This window comes from Aethalodelphis obliquidens, unplaced genomic scaffold, assembly GCF_003676395.1.
Source record: "Aethalodelphis obliquidens isolate GAN/ISIS:26980383/991018 unplaced genomic scaffold, ASM367639v1 scaffold48, whole genome shotgun sequence".
NCBI lineage: Eukaryota > Metazoa > Chordata > Mammalia > Artiodactyla > Delphinidae > Aethalodelphis > Aethalodelphis obliquidens.
In genome coordinates this window covers 3,810,857-3,826,728 of record NW_020837992.1, presented here as the reverse complement: position 1 = coordinate 3,826,728, position 15,872 = coordinate 3,810,857, and the positions used below count along the sequence as shown (strand labels likewise).

At 47.0% G+C, this 15,872-nt stretch overlaps 2 protein-coding genes across 7 annotated transcripts in view; one reads left to right on the top strand and one right to left on the bottom strand.

Annotated features, from left to right (window-relative positions):
* The window catches only part of PFKFB2 (6-phosphofructo-2-kinase/fructose-2,6-biphosphatase 2), a 24,757-nt gene extending 12,281 nt beyond the window's left edge, over positions 1–12,476 (bottom strand). For 2 of the 5 annotated variants that reach the window (XM_027082854.1, XM_027082857.1), the window contains exons 1-9: positions 12,360–12,476; positions 11,732–11,935; positions 10,513–10,620; positions 4,469–4,594; positions 3,856–3,952; positions 3,362–3,428; positions 3,155–3,229; positions 2,731–2,787; positions 1,709–1,833 (exon numbers count right to left, since the gene is read on the bottom strand). In XM_027082854.1, coding sequence (XP_026938655.1) covers positions 1,709–1,833; positions 2,731–2,787; positions 3,155–3,229; positions 3,362–3,428; positions 3,856–3,952; positions 4,469–4,594; positions 10,513–10,600 — 635 coding nt within the window. In that variant the 5' untranslated portion in view covers positions 10,601–10,620; positions 11,732–11,935; positions 12,360–12,476. Of the gene's footprint in view, positions 1–1,708; positions 1,834–2,730; positions 2,788–3,154; positions 3,230–3,361; positions 3,429–3,855; positions 4,018–4,468; positions 4,595–6,030; positions 6,261–10,512; positions 10,621–11,683; positions 11,936–12,359 lie in introns of those variants that run through there. The other 3 variants (XM_027082855.1, XM_027082853.1, XM_027082856.1) reach the window with 3 other exon arrangements.
* YOD1 (YOD1 deubiquitinase) lies at positions 12,412–15,872 on the top strand. Of its 2 annotated transcripts, XM_027082860.1 has the most exons (3): positions 12,412–12,524; positions 13,848–14,007; positions 14,995–15,806. In XM_027082860.1, exons 2-3 carry the CDS (start codon positions 13,869–13,871, stop codon positions 15,696–15,698), a joined length of 843 nt encoding a protein of 280 aa, XP_026938661.1. In that variant the 5' UTR covers positions 12,412–12,524; positions 13,848–13,868; the 3' UTR covers positions 15,699–15,806. The 2 variants fall into 2 exon arrangements, with proteins under 2 accessions (XP_026938661.1, XP_026938659.1); XM_027082858.1 differs by lacking the exon at positions 12,412–12,524 and having other exon boundaries at positions 13,248–14,007; positions 14,995–15,872.

Genomic DNA, 15,872 nt, shown 5'->3' with positions numbered 1-15,872 from the left:
GTATAGTTACTTGCAGGCTCCCAGCAGCTCTTCTGCCTCTCCTGCCACACCCCGACCCAAATGTAAGGAATCAAATGGAAAGAGATGGATGGCTCCTCAGAACAAAGATGCAGTAAACTTTCCTGAACTTCTCCTCAGGCAGTACCATTTCCTCAGTGCCTACACTGTGCCAGGCACTGTAGCTAAGTTAGGTAAACAGAATCCAGGCTTCCCCTCAGGGGCTAGACTAGATGGATGACCTGAAGATTCTGCTAACCCTGAAGTTTGTTGAGAAGCACAGCGCCCACCTGAGGCGGTCAAGACTGAGTCAGAGTGTGGCATCTGCCAGCGGGGAGGGGCGAGGAGGGGGGTGCAGAACCATAGACAGAGATCTCTGTGCATTCCCCCCCATCTACATAAATCAAGTTTCTCTCAAAGGCACTCACATAGACTGCTTTGTGGCCATCATGGAATTGTTCTCACTATAAAAATAATAAGCGTTTATTCCAAAAAAAATTTTTTTAAGAAAGAATGATGCAAATAAAAATTACCCATAGCCCTACCACCAGAGGTAACATCTACACACACACACACACACACACACATTCTTCTAGAATATTTTTCTATGTAGGACTAACTGAGGGCTAACTGAGGAATATACTATTATGCCGCATCTAGGGCAGTGGTTTTCAACTTCTGTATTGAGAAACACCTGCAAACACTAACATTGTGGGCAACATACTCGAAGGAACTGAAAGACTCGAAAGATGAAGCAGACCACTGAAGCAATTTAACAGTGGCTATGCACACTGGCTTGCCATCTGCTTGGCTTCAGGGCTGTATTCTTATCTGACTAGAGCTGTACTGACTGCATGCTTTTTCAAAGGCCACCTTCTCACGGGTCTCCCTGTGCCCATGTCATTCTTCAACATGGACTTAGCATCTTGCTACAGCTCTTTTCGCCCACACACGTCAAGTTAACCTGTGTTCTATGCCACACTGCTGATAGGCACTGCCATAGTAAGTAATATATAAAAACCACTTAAATATATATATTTATATATGCATACACAAGTACAATATATTGTTTTATGCAAAACAAATTTACATATTATGTTATTTTACATATGGAATATATGCACATATATTCATATGTATTACTATATATTTTTATACATGTACATATATATATATATACCTATACACACACAATAAACTTTAAAAATTGATCAAAAACTGATGACACACCTCTAAGAGGTGTCCTACAATACCCTAATTCAAAACTACTGATCTAGAGCAGTGGTTCTCAACAGGGGATGATTTTGCTTCCCAGGGGACATTTGGCAAAGTCTGGAAACCTTTTTGGTTGTCACAGCTTGGGAGTGCTACTGGTATCTAGTGGGCACAGGTCAGGGATCCTGCTAAAGACAGCTACAGCACAAGACAGCCCCACAGCACAGAATTATCCAGTTCAAAATGTCAATCATGCTAAGGTTGAGAAATCACGCTCTAGAGGACAGACCAGAAGAACTCAGGATAAAAAACACTCCAGTGTTCAGGTATAAGATTCAATCTGCCTAGAGGCCACAAATCCATACCTTGTTTCCCTGGAATGATGTAAACAGAGGTCTGGATGGTCAGAGGGAAGTCTAGGGACAAGGGGAGAAAGGCTCTTTTCTCAAATGAGACCCCTGCCTCAGGCCCTTCAAACCTTGGCCTTAAACCTTACTTGTCATAGTTGTCTGGGTCAAGGGGTTGATAGGTGACTTTGTAGCACTCAATTCTCTTTAGGAAGTCCTCCATCACATTCTCCCTGTTCCTTTCAGGGTAGTCAGGGCTCGACACCTTTACCTCCTGGAATCACAGGGAGAGCAGGGCCTAGTCAGAGGTCTGCCCTTAACAGCCCTCCTGCCAACAGCCACTGCTAAATGAAGAAAAGGAAGGCCATAGAAGTGGCCTTTCACTGGAGCATTGGCAATCCCCATTCACTGAGCACCCCCTCCCTGTCCTGTGACCCTGGCAACCAAGAAGGGAAAGACAACTGGGGAGTCATGTGCCTGCCCTTGGCTGAAGGACAGAGGCAGTCACGCAGCTGAAGCAGTTCTTGGGCCCCAATCCTTTTACGTACCTTCCTGGGAAAACAGAATGGGATCCAATTTCTCCCCAAGGGCAATTAGAATAGGGTGCTTGATCTGATACACTGCTGACTCAGACCAGACACCTCTTCAGCAAGTTCCCACACTGCTGGGAGAGCACCACCATGACACAGTGCATGGATATCCACTCAGCACAGCACAGCACAACCATCAAATGGGCACTGGCATAAGCTGTGACCACACACAGCACGAGGTGCCCAGTGCATAGAATGCTGACCTCAATATTAGACAATCGGTGGGCAGATGACCTTCCTGTAAGGTGGCCCTGACAGATAATAAAGAGTCTGATCTATTCTAAGAATATACCTGGGTCTCAACGTCTAGCTAATACCCAGAACACAGGGCCAGGGCTACTACAGTTTAAGTTTGGCCTCTGTTCAACAGCTAATTCTTACTTTCTTCCTCAAAGCCTCTTTCTTTTCCCAAGGGAAGAATGTGGAAGTACAAAACGGTGTTCTGGCAGATCAAAAAGATCACCCTGTGCTGTTAAACATGTCTATTTCTCTCTTTCATTACCGGGTTGACTCCCCACACCACCCCCACCAACACACACACAAGGCATAAAGAGGTGGTGGTGTGAGGGGATGTCACCTACCAGGATATTGGCAGCAATGACATCGGGATCATCGCAGACAGATTCCACAAAGAACACCTGGCCAGGGAGAGAAGGCAGTGATCAATGAGTCAGTAATGGCCAGGCTGTTAATTAAGAGCACACGCTCATATCTGCTCCACTGCAGCCAACACATCCCCTGGGATTTTCTTTCATGAAAGTGGCCTTCAAGGCCTCTTCATTTAAAAATAGCTCTTACCACGTCCCCACGGCCTCATACATACAGGCTAAGGAGCTGAGAAAGGACCTGAAAGAAAACACTCAAGGACTGGCGGTGACTCACCAAGAGGAGAGAATCAGATGTCCAATCCTGTCCTCACCCACCAGAATCAAACAGATCTGCGTGTCCCTCCTAACTCCCCACCTCCACTCACCCCTCCTCCTCCAGCTTGGAGGCAGATTCTACCTTGAAGGAATTCTCCTCGGCAAAGTTCAGAATCAAGGCCCTCCTCTCTCGAGTGGTATTGGTAGCATCAAACACCTGGGAAGAGAGCCCACAAGACAGATGAACGGGGACTGAGAAATGAAATCCCACCAAGGCGGACCCAAGGTGGGGCGGTGCAGCCAGGCTGCTGAAAGGGGGGAGACGGGGGAGGAGGCAGGTGAGGCTTACCGCAATCTGCCCACTGTCCTCCGTGAGATACGCCTTCACATCCTCCAGCGCCACCAGAGCACACTGTCTGCCGAGAGAGCAGAGGAATCAGCCAGAGGACTGGGCCGGGGCCAAGCTCAGGCACAGCCAGAGACATGAACAGCCGGGGTGCCACAGGGATCACACCCCTTCCTGTTCAGTTTCCCCACTGATCAAAAATTTTCCCTAATTAGACCTTTCAGCTTGCCCGTTGAGATTTTTCTACCATCCTATGTCTTTCCTCTTCCCCTGTCCCATGCACATGTCTTACCCCTCTGGAGGCTTAGCCTACAAGCACACACGCAACTTTCTGAGCCCTGTTCTACCCACCCAAGCCCATGGCGAGCTGCCCAGCAGATAACTTCCACTTAAAATCCCCACAAGGTATTTACTGAAAGGGAAACCAAGCCCCATCACATCCAGCCTCATGACGGCCAAGAAAGAGCTGGCCTGGCAGTCAGGCCTAGAAGACTCACTTGCGTATCTTCATGGCCTCCTCGTTGTCATGCCGGAAGAAGTCATAGGATTTATAGGACTTGACCGCTTGACGCCGATACACCCCAAGATTAAACACTGCAGAAGACACCCATACCCTCCAGCAGTGAAACAATACGATGTCCCAAAGGGGACTTCTTGGTCTAATGTCAGAGTGGCCAAGGGGATGAAAAAAGCACCATGGTATGTTGGAAACAACACCAGATTAAGAATCAGGTTAAGTTCAAGTTCTGACTTACTAGAATTTGGACAAGTCTTAAATTGTCTGACTTTCAATTTCCTCAGCCATTTTGGCTATTCCACATGGATACTGCTAGATAACGTAGATGTAAGGGATTTGGAAATGTAAAGCTTTATGCTCATTTAATTCTTAATACTCCTATCAAAGGCATTGCCCCCAAACTAGGCCAATTCAGCCAGGCCAGGAGGAACAAGTATATGGACAGGGAATAAATCCAGTAAACCAGGAAGCAACCACTACTGCTGTCAAGAGAACCCTGTATCCTTGATGCCAGGGAGAATAAGTCTCCCAGAGGCCTGTGAGGCCCAGGAACTGATCACTTCCTTTCCCAAGGAATGCATGGTTGCACCTACCTTTGGTGGGCACCCCAATCCAGTTGAGGTAGCGTGTGAGTTTCTTGGACACGTAGGTTTTGCCCCGGGCTGGTAAGCCAATCATAACAATGAGGGTCGGGGAGTTGGTCATGTAGGATGCCCACGCTAGAGGGAAATGGAACAGAACAAAACTAAATAAAGAGGGGTCAAGTAAGGTTTGTGCATGGGGCTGGGACTTCACGGTCAGGTCTGATCCTCATACACCTCAATGAGGCCAGTGTCCAGGAGGACTGGAAAGGCAAACCAAGCAGATATCGGGGAAACCCTCCTAAAAGACAGTCAAAGGGTCATGTAGACTTCCAGAAAGTACCTAAACTAAGACACGTCTTTCCCACTTGGCCAAGGTCTTCACAGAGGTGCACAAGATGGAAAGAGAAAAAAAAGTGGCCAGGATTAGAAAGACAGTAACCATAGCATCTTCCTTAGCATGAGAATATCTAGTAACACGGCAGTGATAAAGCCATAAAGGAAAGTCTTGGGCCTGGAGATTCTACCAGTGCAGCACTGAGCCAGCTCCTATAACAGATCCAACAGAGTTTCTATCCTGAGGATCTCATCTATCCCTTCAGAACCACAGGCAAGAGTTTGCCCACGAAAAAGAGCCTGGCCTTAACCCGTTTTGGCCTTTGTGCTCAGGCCACGAGTTTAAGCCAGAACTTCTAAACCATTTAGACTGTGTCAACGCCTACCTGACATAGGTTCTGACTAGACCTCAGGAAGCTTCGTGGTAAAGCTGGCCCACAAGGGCATCACAGCCAGCCTGCCTCAAAGGCCCAAGTGAAAGCAAGACAGTTTAAAAGCAGGAATAGCCATTGGTCCGCCCTTCTTCAGAATACAATTGGTTTCAGGAATGCTCATTTACAGAGACAGGTCTCACTGGGCAGCTGGGGGCAAAGTAGATGCCCAGAGGCCAGGTGACTTGCCTAAGGACACGCAATGAGTCATGGGAAGGGCTGGCCCTAGAATCCTGATCTTGTGCTTCCTGGGCAGCTTTTCTCCATAAAAAGAGCCTCTGATTCCGCCATCAGCTTGCTCACAGGCGCTGGCTCCTTCCTGTCCATCCTGCCACAGAGGAGTGGTGGCAGAGTGCCCTGCAAGCTGCCAGCCATGTTCCTGGGGCCAAGACCCAAACTGAGGTCATCTGGGAGGGCTCAGATGGGAAAGGAGGGAGGCCCTGTGTGCAGATGGGGAAGAACCACTTTTGTCTTCGTCTTCCCAGCACTGCTTTTCAGAAGGTGCCCCACAGTAGTTGCCACTCTTCTTCCCTGGGACAAGGTGACCCTGTCAGGCTAAGAAACAATTCAGCAAAACTGGGGTACTTGGATGGGAACGTCATCCTTTCTTTTTTTGAGAGGGGAATGTAAAAAGATCTCAGTGGAGAAGTGGGCAGAGAGGTGTGGGTAGAGAACAGAGCTCGGAAGGAAGAGAGTTTCCTAGGGGTGTTTGGCAAGAAGTACCCAGAAGCCAAACAGGGCCCTGGCGGTGAGGGAGGGGTGGATGCCCAGACTTGGGGTCAGAGGGGTTGGCTTTTAGTCCTTTACCTACTGCGCACACGGAAAATTCCCGGGCCTGAGCAGGAGCCCCTCCAAGGTAGGCAACGAGCAACAGAAGTGATTTTCATCTCTGTCCAAACAGGGAGCACAAAGACAAGCAAACGCCATGCTGCAGCCTCCGCTGATGTTCATGCCTGATCTCTGCCCCCTAACAGACAGATCAGCTGCCTCAGGTTTCAGGAGTGAAATCCTCCTGAGTCTTCACTTTCTCCAGCCCTGCACTGCACTCTTCTCAATCACCATGGCTTGGCTCATTACCTGCACTTCTAGTACTGCTTGGTCCACACCTTCCAGCCCATTAGGCACTTCTCCCAAAGGTCCTGTTATCCTCCCTGAAGCTGAAAATGAACTGATACTTGGGAGACGCTCTGAGGCCGACCAGGGAACCAGCTGCTCCATGTTTACCAAACTGGACAGAGAGTTCTAAGAACAAAAGAAAACACGGGCCACCAAGGACTCCCCACGGTGGCCCCCAGCACCACACCTCCCACCTCTGCCCATAACACACGCACGTACACCTGCTGCAACCAGAGCTGCTCAATTTCCGGAGGACAAAACTAAACCACACTTCCTATCTCGAATTGCCACATGGGCAAAACTAGGTACATTCTGTCCTGCCTGTTAAAAAACAAAGCCATCACCACCTTAATTTGAACAGTAGACACCGTATGCTGATTAATTTTGGAGACAATGTAACTTACCCCTTGACAAAGAACGGAAAGCGGTTTCAATCCTGAAATTCTCTTCTACCTTCTTTACACAAGGTTGAACTCACTTTCTCAATCTTAAACTTATTTTCCCTTCATGAACACACTTCGAGGGAATGAAGGTGTGAGAACTTTCCTCCTACGGACAAAAAACCTCAAGCCCAGAAAAGGGAAGAGATTGGCCCACAGTCCCTCAATAGAAAGTCAAGGTCAGGGCTCTGGCCAGACTCCTGGTTTCATGACTGCCCAATCAGTCCTAGTACCAGCTCTTGTCAGCACCTGACAAAGGGAGCCACGTGGCCAGCATAACTCTGCTCTCTAATCTAAACCTGAAGGGTGGTCTAGAAGGCCAATGGTTCCCGGCTTTCTCATGACCAAGCCATCTTCCACTTTTTGCTCTAAACAGCCCCAATATTTTGAAATATGCTGCCCTTTAAAGTGTGCTTCATTAGTAATATCTTCTTTTTATTCATCAGAAGTCATAAAACTGCCAATTATGTCCTGCCGTTTGACTGATAAGCATAACATATCGAAGTTCTGCAGCCAAACGCTAAGAAAGTTTATGTTTTAGTTAACCATCGAAGCTATAGTTTAATGCCCAATTTCTATCACGCGCTTTGAAATATTAAAAACAGCTAACAACGTAGAACTTTCGAGGGATGCTGATCAATGTTTCAAAGGTGTCTGCCTTTCCTCCTGTTATTTCTGTAGGGAAAGCTGCTAGCACAAACAGGTGTATATGCAAGGATGCTCACTACAGCATTGTTTGTGACGGTGGGAAATTAGAAACAATGTAAATGTCCATCAGGGAGAGGCTGGCATATCCACACAAGGCAATATCATGCAGGATGAAGTAAATGTGAACTTATCGACATGAAAAAAATGTCCAGAATATAGCTTAAAAAAAGTGTGTGTGGGGGGGGATAGTAGAACAAAATATGTACAGTGTGGACCTATTTCCATTAATAGGATACACCAGAATAAGATTTTGGAAAGAATCAAACATAACAGAGACAGGAGAAATGGTGAGATTTTCTTGCTTTTTACTTTCTTTCTGTATTGTGTGAATTTTTCATGAACATGTATTGCTTTTATAATTAGGAGAAGGTTCATACAGGGACTTGTCTGTTCCAGACCTATTCAAAATATCAAAGAATAAAAGAAACAAAGAAGGAAAAGCATGTAGACCTTCCCTGCTACCCCTAATTCCTGCTTTCACTGAGCCCTGAAACCAGTTATCTGAGCACCTTAAGGGCACCTCAGCCAGCACCAACCCCCCCTTCTCCCCCACCCCTGGAGCAGCTGAAATTCCAGTACTGCTCCTTTGGAGGTTCTGGCTCCCTAAAGACATTCTTCAGCTCTCTAGTTCAGGCACTTCCCAAGTCAAAGTCAGCCAACAACAGGTATAATTAACAGCAACGGGCTAACGGGAAAGCTATTAATAAAGCAACTGCTGGGTGTGAACACTAAGCAGCCCAAGAAGCCTGTTCCAAGATACAGGAAAATAACAGAGAGAAGGGAAATAAACTAACACATACTCTCATAGACTGTCACAGTCCCACAGTCCAACCACGAAAGGAGAAAGGGGCGGGGGGTAAATGAATGACAGTGGCTTCAGGATAACCCAGATACCTCCAGTGGGGGAGAAGAGGGTAGAACTTGGAAAGGAGAGATCAGGAATTAGAGTCTAGAGGAAGGAAAGAGACCTGGGATTACTGCTTCTTTGACTAATCAAAAGCCCTCAAGGCAAAAAAAAAATGCAAAAAAAGTTAGGAAGGCAGGTAGGAGAGTCCCATGGAGAAAAAGCAGAACTAGAAGGACTGACACTGAGCATTGCACAGGGTCAGAGACTCCCACAGTTATCAACTCCCCCTGACCCCCAAACACCACCACCTGTTCTCTGCTCTTGTTGGGCTCAAGTGTCCTAGTAGCACGAGGGCACCTCTATTTAAAGTGTGCATTCCATATCCCCAAATCTGGGTTACCATATTGTCAAACAAGAGGAGAAAACATTTTTTACTGAAAATATAATTCTTCACAGAGCTCTTTTAAAAAGTGAGCTCCCAGCACAGCATTTAGACTATAATTCAATCTATATATAATGTTTCAGGAACAAACACAACATGCAAATAGAGTCACCAGTGAAAAATAACACAGTTTAGCCACATGCCCAGTACTCTTCTAGAAGCTGTCCTGTATTTACTCATTCAATTCTCACATCACTCTGGGGAGAGATACTATTAGTATCCCCGTTTTATCAAAAAGTAAACTGGGGCATGGGGCAGAAAAGCAAGTTGGTCAAAAGCCCACAGTTAGGCAGTAGTAAAACCAAAATTTGAACCCAGGCAGTCTGACTCCAGAGGCTGCACTCAAACGTCATGCTATACTAGTTATCTTCCACAGGGTGTTTGCCCTCAGTACCTGGCTTCATGCCCTGGCGGAGAAAGAAGACCCTAATCATAGAGGTGCACCAACCCCAGTATCACACCCAAACAACCTGCCTCTGCTGCAGCCCAAACCCCCAAAAGCCTCATCAGTGCTACGTGAAAAGAGATGACCATCATGAATCACGAGACTGACAAGGTCATGACATCAAGGTTGAGACTCTGGGGAAAGCTTGCAACGTGAGATGATTCCAGGTCTCATGCTAGTTGGCTGTTTCCACCTGCTGATATATATAACCACTGAAGTGAGAAGAACTGACTGATAGCGTTCCAGAGGAACCTGGTAGCAGGGACAAGAGTTAGCTTTCCTAGAGGTTCCCCAAAACATCTGGGGACAAACTGCTCAGGACCTTTTGGCCTAGGCTCTGCAGTCTTGCAGTCTATAAGGATGCTTACGCATGCAGACGCATGGGGACAGGAAACAACACTTCATCTCTCTGCAAACCCACCTGCTGTCTCTGTCTAAAAGATGGGCATGGAAATGCTCCTGTGAAACCCATCCCCAGAGCAATGAACCTGCAGGGAAAATAGTCTGCAGAGTGTAAAGACTAAACCTGTGAGAAAGTAAGGTGCCCAAGACATGGCGAGAAGTGAAATATCAGGGCCGATTCCCCTTAGGCCTGTAGAAATAAGCTAATGGTTCTTACCTGCAATTTCTGCTGTGAGCAGCACCCTCACAAAACTTAGCCCAAGAGATAAAGGGAAACTGTTAACAGTATCAACCCCAAGGAATTCCTGCACCCTGCTACTCAGCCTTACTCACTGCGTGTACAATAACACTGGCTCTAACTTGCAGCATCAATCAACTGTGCAGATACCCCCAGGGTGGGGGAGATAGAGATTCAGTTAAAGAAAGCAGGAAGAATATGCTGGGCTAGGGCTTCCCTGGTGGCGCAGTGGTTGAGAGTCTGCCTGCCGATGCAGGGGACACGGGTTCGTGCCCCAGTCCGGGAAGATCCCACATGCCGCGGAGCGGCTGGGCCCGTGAGCCATGGCCGCTGAGCCTGCGTGTCCAGAGCCTGTGCTCCGCAACGGGAGAGGCCACAACAGTGAGAGGCCTGCATACCACAAAAAAAAAAAAAAAAAAAAAAAAAAAAAAAAGAAAATGATGGGCTACACCAGCAGTCTAGCCCCAAGGACAGACAATTCACTGAGTCTACTTGTTTCAGAAAGGAAATTCCCCTGGTAGACTTTGTTTTAAATTACCATGTCGAAGAACTATTTCTCACTCCCACCAAGCAGCAAAGTCTAGAATTACAGCAATATTCTCAAGGTAAAATCCTGGGAGACAGCAGCCCCTCCTCTTTACCAACACTCACAACATTTCTTCTCTGACATTCGTAGATTTGTTTTGGTTTCATAGTTGTTGTTGTTCTGTTCTGAGGAAGGGGCAGAATTCCCAGACATGGCAGCTCTTCAGGGGATGTCTGGAAGGGACAAAGGGGATGTAAGGAAGGGAAGGAAGGAAATATCCCTCAAAATACTCAAAAGAGGATCAGTGCGGTATAAGTGAAAGAACCCTGGGCCAAGGGTCAAGTCCAGCCCTCATTCTCCCACTTAATAGCTACATGCCCTAGGATAAGTCATGAATGTCCCTAGCCCTCTGTTTCCTTATCTGTGAAGAGTTGCACCAGAACCCCGATCTATAATGCTGACTTAGGAGTGTACATTCACATGAATTATCTCCTTCAATCCTTCCAATAATCCCATAATAAAACAGATTTTGCTACCATTATTACTTCTCCCCATTTTACAGATTGAAAAACTGACGTTTATCAAACTAAGTGGCTTATCCAAGTTCCTTCCTGACCTCAGATTCCAATTTAAGAATCTGGGGAGAGTAGTGGCAGCAGCTGGGGGTGGGATGGGTTGCAAATAGATCAAGTTCATTATCATAAAGTAATTGCAGTCCAATGGTAGAATTCAGTTCTGAAAAAAAAATAAGTGGGGAAATCTCAAACATGTTCCCTTAAGGAAAAACTGTAGCTAGACCCGGGGACAGCCCTAGCACGTCACTATTTCTCCTCTCAAGCCCTTGACCGCACCCTCTCCCCATCTATCTCCTTAGGAAGCAGTCTATGGAAGAAACACTGGGGAGCAAAGAGGTGGCAAATAACTTCTCTTATTCTGGTGGTAAATAACTTCTCTTATTCTGAAAGATCACTTTCAGAATAAGGGGTAAGTCCTGACTCGAACGGGGGTGGGAGAGCCCCGAGTTCACTGCGCAAACCCAGACAAGGGACTCGTGAGGAAGGAAAGTCCTACTGCTTCAAGGATCTTGCACTGTTATTCCACTGACCACACAAAGCCTCTAACTCACACGTCAGCTGCGTCTCTGGGTCCCTAAACGTCCGCACTCCGGCAATGCCTGGGGGCCCGCACTTCCCCGAAACAGCTAGGCTTCATCTTCCCGCTCCTCATCAGGGTGCACGCAGCCCCCCTTCTCTCGCCCGCCTAACCCCTTCAAGGTGCTGTACAGCCGTCGCTCACCCTAGGACCCCTCCTAAGATCCCTCCGGGCTGTGGCCCCAGCACCTACCCGGTAACGCGACAGCCAGGAGCCGATACGGTGGCCGGGGTCCGGCACACCAGTCTCCGGAGAATCACGTGCCTTGCCTGGCTCCGCCCACTCTCGCGTTGGCCCTCACCTGGAGAGAATCGTCCACCAATCGAGCGCCCGCAGGCTCCAGGGGGCGGGGCTCAAATCGGAATCGCTGTCGCTAGCTCCGGAAGAAGGTTGGAACTGTGAAGGAGAAAGATCACAAGCTCGCAAGTTTACCAGCACTGTGGAGGTTAGTTACATCGTTGCCTGGCAACTAATAGGGATGGGGCGGGGTTAATTAAAAGCACGACGTTTTTCATACTCTCGCGAGAGTGAACTAGTAGACGTCTTGAAAGGGTGTGACTTTATGGTGACGGGAAAAATTTTTGCGGAGATTAACGCTTTCCTCCCTGAATCCCAGCGGGACCTCGTTAGATCCAAGAATTGAAAAGTAAGCTATAGAAGAGGCTTTGCTAGAGTAAACTACCAAAGTACTTAAGCTGATTACATCTTAGGGTGTTTGCATATTCCCTTAGGTCAGACACTGTAAACTAAGAAAATCAACTACTCTCATCGCTGAACCAGGGGCTTCCCTGGACCCATGCACATACTCCAGTGGACTTACCACCTTATTTATTCTCCCGCTTACAGCCCACGCTGTAACGTCTGTTATGGCCATCTTGAAGAACAAAAGAGGAAAATTGCTCCAGGAGAAAACTGGCTCATGAAAGTTTTGAAAAGATGCATAGTTTCCATATAACTTATTCAGAGGCAGATTTTTACAGTGGAGGTGAGTTTGCACATTTCAAGTGAACTTTTCACAGTTGCCCTCAGGCCCATTTGATGCTTGATTGTGGTGATAAACCCCCTCTAAGCAGGGTAGGCTTTGCTCCTCTGGATCCAGGATAAAAAAAGAACGAGTACATATTTCTCGGAAGAGAGGTAAATTCAGAGATGTTTTTATTCCTCTTTCACCTGGGGATTAAATTCATCCTTCAAAACAGCTCAAATAGTACCTCCTCTTTGACGCTTTTTACAACTCCATTACGTCACAGTTGCCCTCTCTGTGCCTATACAACTCCGTTTTATCCATTCAGCAAGTATTTACTGAGCACATATTTACGAGGCACAGTCCTTTGTTCTAGGGATACAGGGTTGAAAAGGGTCACATAATCTAGCATTATCACGTTGCTATGAAAGTCAGTAGTTATGTGTCCTTTACACACCACCCTCTCTCTCGATTACGTGAGTAATTTGCCATTTTGAAGGCAGGAATGGAGTCGCCTTGGTATTTGTATACCTAGGTCCTGAACTGGAATCTGGATGACACATGTTGGTCTTCTTCATTCCTCCTCCTTATACTGCCACCACCTCCTGAATGTAGCAATTGCCCTCAGCCCAGATGCTGACCTCATATTGCGCTTTCTGATGTGGCAAATGGACGTTTTCAAGTTACAGTCTTATGGAGGTGGAAAGGCCAGTCTTCCGGCCCCCTTAACCTCAATGAGTCAATGTTTGCTGCAGCCATGAGTCTAGCCACGAGTATTTGTTTGTCTTTGACTGGTCATTTGAGTCACAGACCATTCTTGGCATTCGTTTGCATTCCGAACTATGATTCTGTTTCTCCCGGTGTAGTTTGGAAGCCCCAATTTAATCATTTCCGACCTAATTGCAAGGATACATTCCACTGTATTCGATTCAGGAACTCCTTCCGCCGCTCTCTTCCCTTAAGCTTATATGCTTCCGACGCGGAGGGTACCTCACTCGCTCTACAGGTAGCAAGACCAGTCGTACGTTAGGAATACGGGTAAATCTTCATCCTTTGCCTCCTGAAGGGGGTGATGGTGAGAGTCAGTTATCACTTTAAGAGTGTGCTAAAACAGAAGCCGCAGAGTATCGCGAGAACTGTTACAACCAGCGACATCTCGCGATGTTTGGACCGGCAAAGGGTGGCTATTTTGGAGTCCACCCGCCGGCTTTTTACCCCGGCGGCGTCTGCCAACCTGCTGCCGGGACCAAAGCTGGCCCCACGGGTGTCTGGTCTGTGGGCGGCCGGACCGACACGATGTGGCGGCTCCGCTGCAAGGCCAAGGATGGCACCCATGTTTTGCAGGGGTTGTCCAGCCGGACCCGGATGCGGGAACTCCAGGGCCAAATTGCCGCCATCACCGGGATCGCCCCCGGCTGTCAGCGAATCCTCGTAGGATACCCGCCCGAGTGCCTGGACCTCAGCAACGGGGATACCATTCTGGAGGATTTGCCCATTCAGTCAGGTAAGGGAATCGAGGCTAGGCCAAGGCTAGTCCTGAGAGGTCGGAGAGAGGCATAAGGGAGAACAAACAGGGCGAGGTGGTGTGGGTCAGCTGGGGGCTTGGAGGAACAGGATAGGAAAGATAAAAGAACAGAGAACCCTGACGGAGGCCAGGGCAAGTGTCTAGCAGGGAGGGCCCAGCCTCTGTGAGAAGCCCAAAGCCTTGGACTAACCTTTCCTCAATCTGCTTTTTGGTCTCTCTTGAAAACGTCTCATTCATTTTGTTTCCCTCTGCGTCCGCAACAGTATTTTAAAAATGGGACCTATTTTCTCTGTCCTGATGGCTCTTTTCTCCTATATCACTGAAATAAGACAGCCGGTCTGAAGGATGTAGGATACTTTTTTGCTTTCCTGGTTCATTTTTGCAATCACCTTCATACATACTTACTTTGACAGTTGTATTCATTTTAGAGTTTGCTCTGACACACCCAGTAAAGGCCCTTTCAAGTTCTAGACAACAGCAGTTATTTCTGTGCAGTATTAAAACTTGAACAGCAATAATGGTAATTAAAAGCTTTCCGTTGTTGTATCAAGGATCCTGTAAACACTGAACAGGGTAGGTATGCAAGTTTCGTAAGGAGAGGACCCCCTAGTGGCCGAGTCTGTGACAAACACCTTTTGGAAGTGTTTTTAAACTGCAGAGAGCAAGCTTAAGAAAATTTTGTTCTTGAAATGTATCTTTTTAAGCAAGTATGAAGGTGTATAATTCAGGCCCCTTTACTAAATGAGGTGCAGCCTAAAATGTTTTGCTCTTTGTTCCATTTGCGTCTTTATGAAGATACAGTGAACAGAAAGTGTTACTGGTCACATGTCTGCAAAGCTGTATTCTCCCTAGTAACCCCAGCTTATACTTTAACTCCTTCTGTTTGTAATTTACAGACTTGGTTAGTAAACACCCAATTTCACCTATACTTTCTCTTCAGTTCTGGATTTGTTTTATTTTTGACAGGCGACATGCTGATTGTTGAAGAAGACCAAACCAGGCCCAAAATGTCACCTGCATTTACAAAACATGGTGCTCCTAGTTACATCAGGGAAACTTTGCCTGTGCTTACTAGAGCGGTGGTCCCAGCAGACAACTCTTGCCTCTTTACCAGTGTGTACTATGTTGTTGAAGGAGGAGTCTTGAATCCAGCTTGTGCCCCTGAGATGAGACATCTCATAGCACAAATTGTAGCAAGCAATCCAGACTTCTACAGCAAGGCAATACTGGGAAAAACAAATCAAGAGTACTGTGACTGGATCAAAAGGGATGATACTTGGGGTGGAGCTATTGAGATATCCATTTTGTCTAAGTTTTATCAATGCGAAATATGTGTGGTGGATACACAGACAGTACGAATTGATCGTTTTGGGGAAGATGCAGGATATACCAAAAGGGTCCTGCTTATTTATGATGGCATCCACTATGATCCGCTTCAGCGTGTCTTCCCCAACCCAGACACCCCTCCTCTGACCATTTTCTCCTCTAATGATGATATTGTTCTTGTGCAAGCACTGGAATTAGCAGATGAAGCTAGAAGCAAGAGACAATTTACTGATGTAAACCGCTTCACCCTGAGATGCATGGTATGTCAGAAGGGATTAACTGGACACGCAGAAGCAAGGGACCATGCCAAGGAGACAGGCCATACCAACTTCGGAGAAGTGTGATCCATGCATAATGAGGATTGACGCCTACTACCTCACAGATCCAGAAGGTTCTGGGTTTTCCAATAAGCTATTCGTAACCCTAAAGAACAAAAGGACACAATGCTTGAACCATCCTTTTAACCTAAAGCCACTAAGACACTGAATTCCTTGTTAAAATTAGTGTGCAAGTTTACA

Coding starts and splice junctions, on each gene's coding strand:
- YOD1 (XM_027082858.1), top strand. CDS start 13,665: ATGTTTGGACCGGCAAAGGGTGGCTATTTTGGAGTCCACCCGCCGGCT. Junction 14,008..14,994: donor GGATTTGCCCATTCAGTCAG/GTAAGGGAATCG, acceptor TATTTTTGACAG/GCGACATGCTGATTGTTGAA.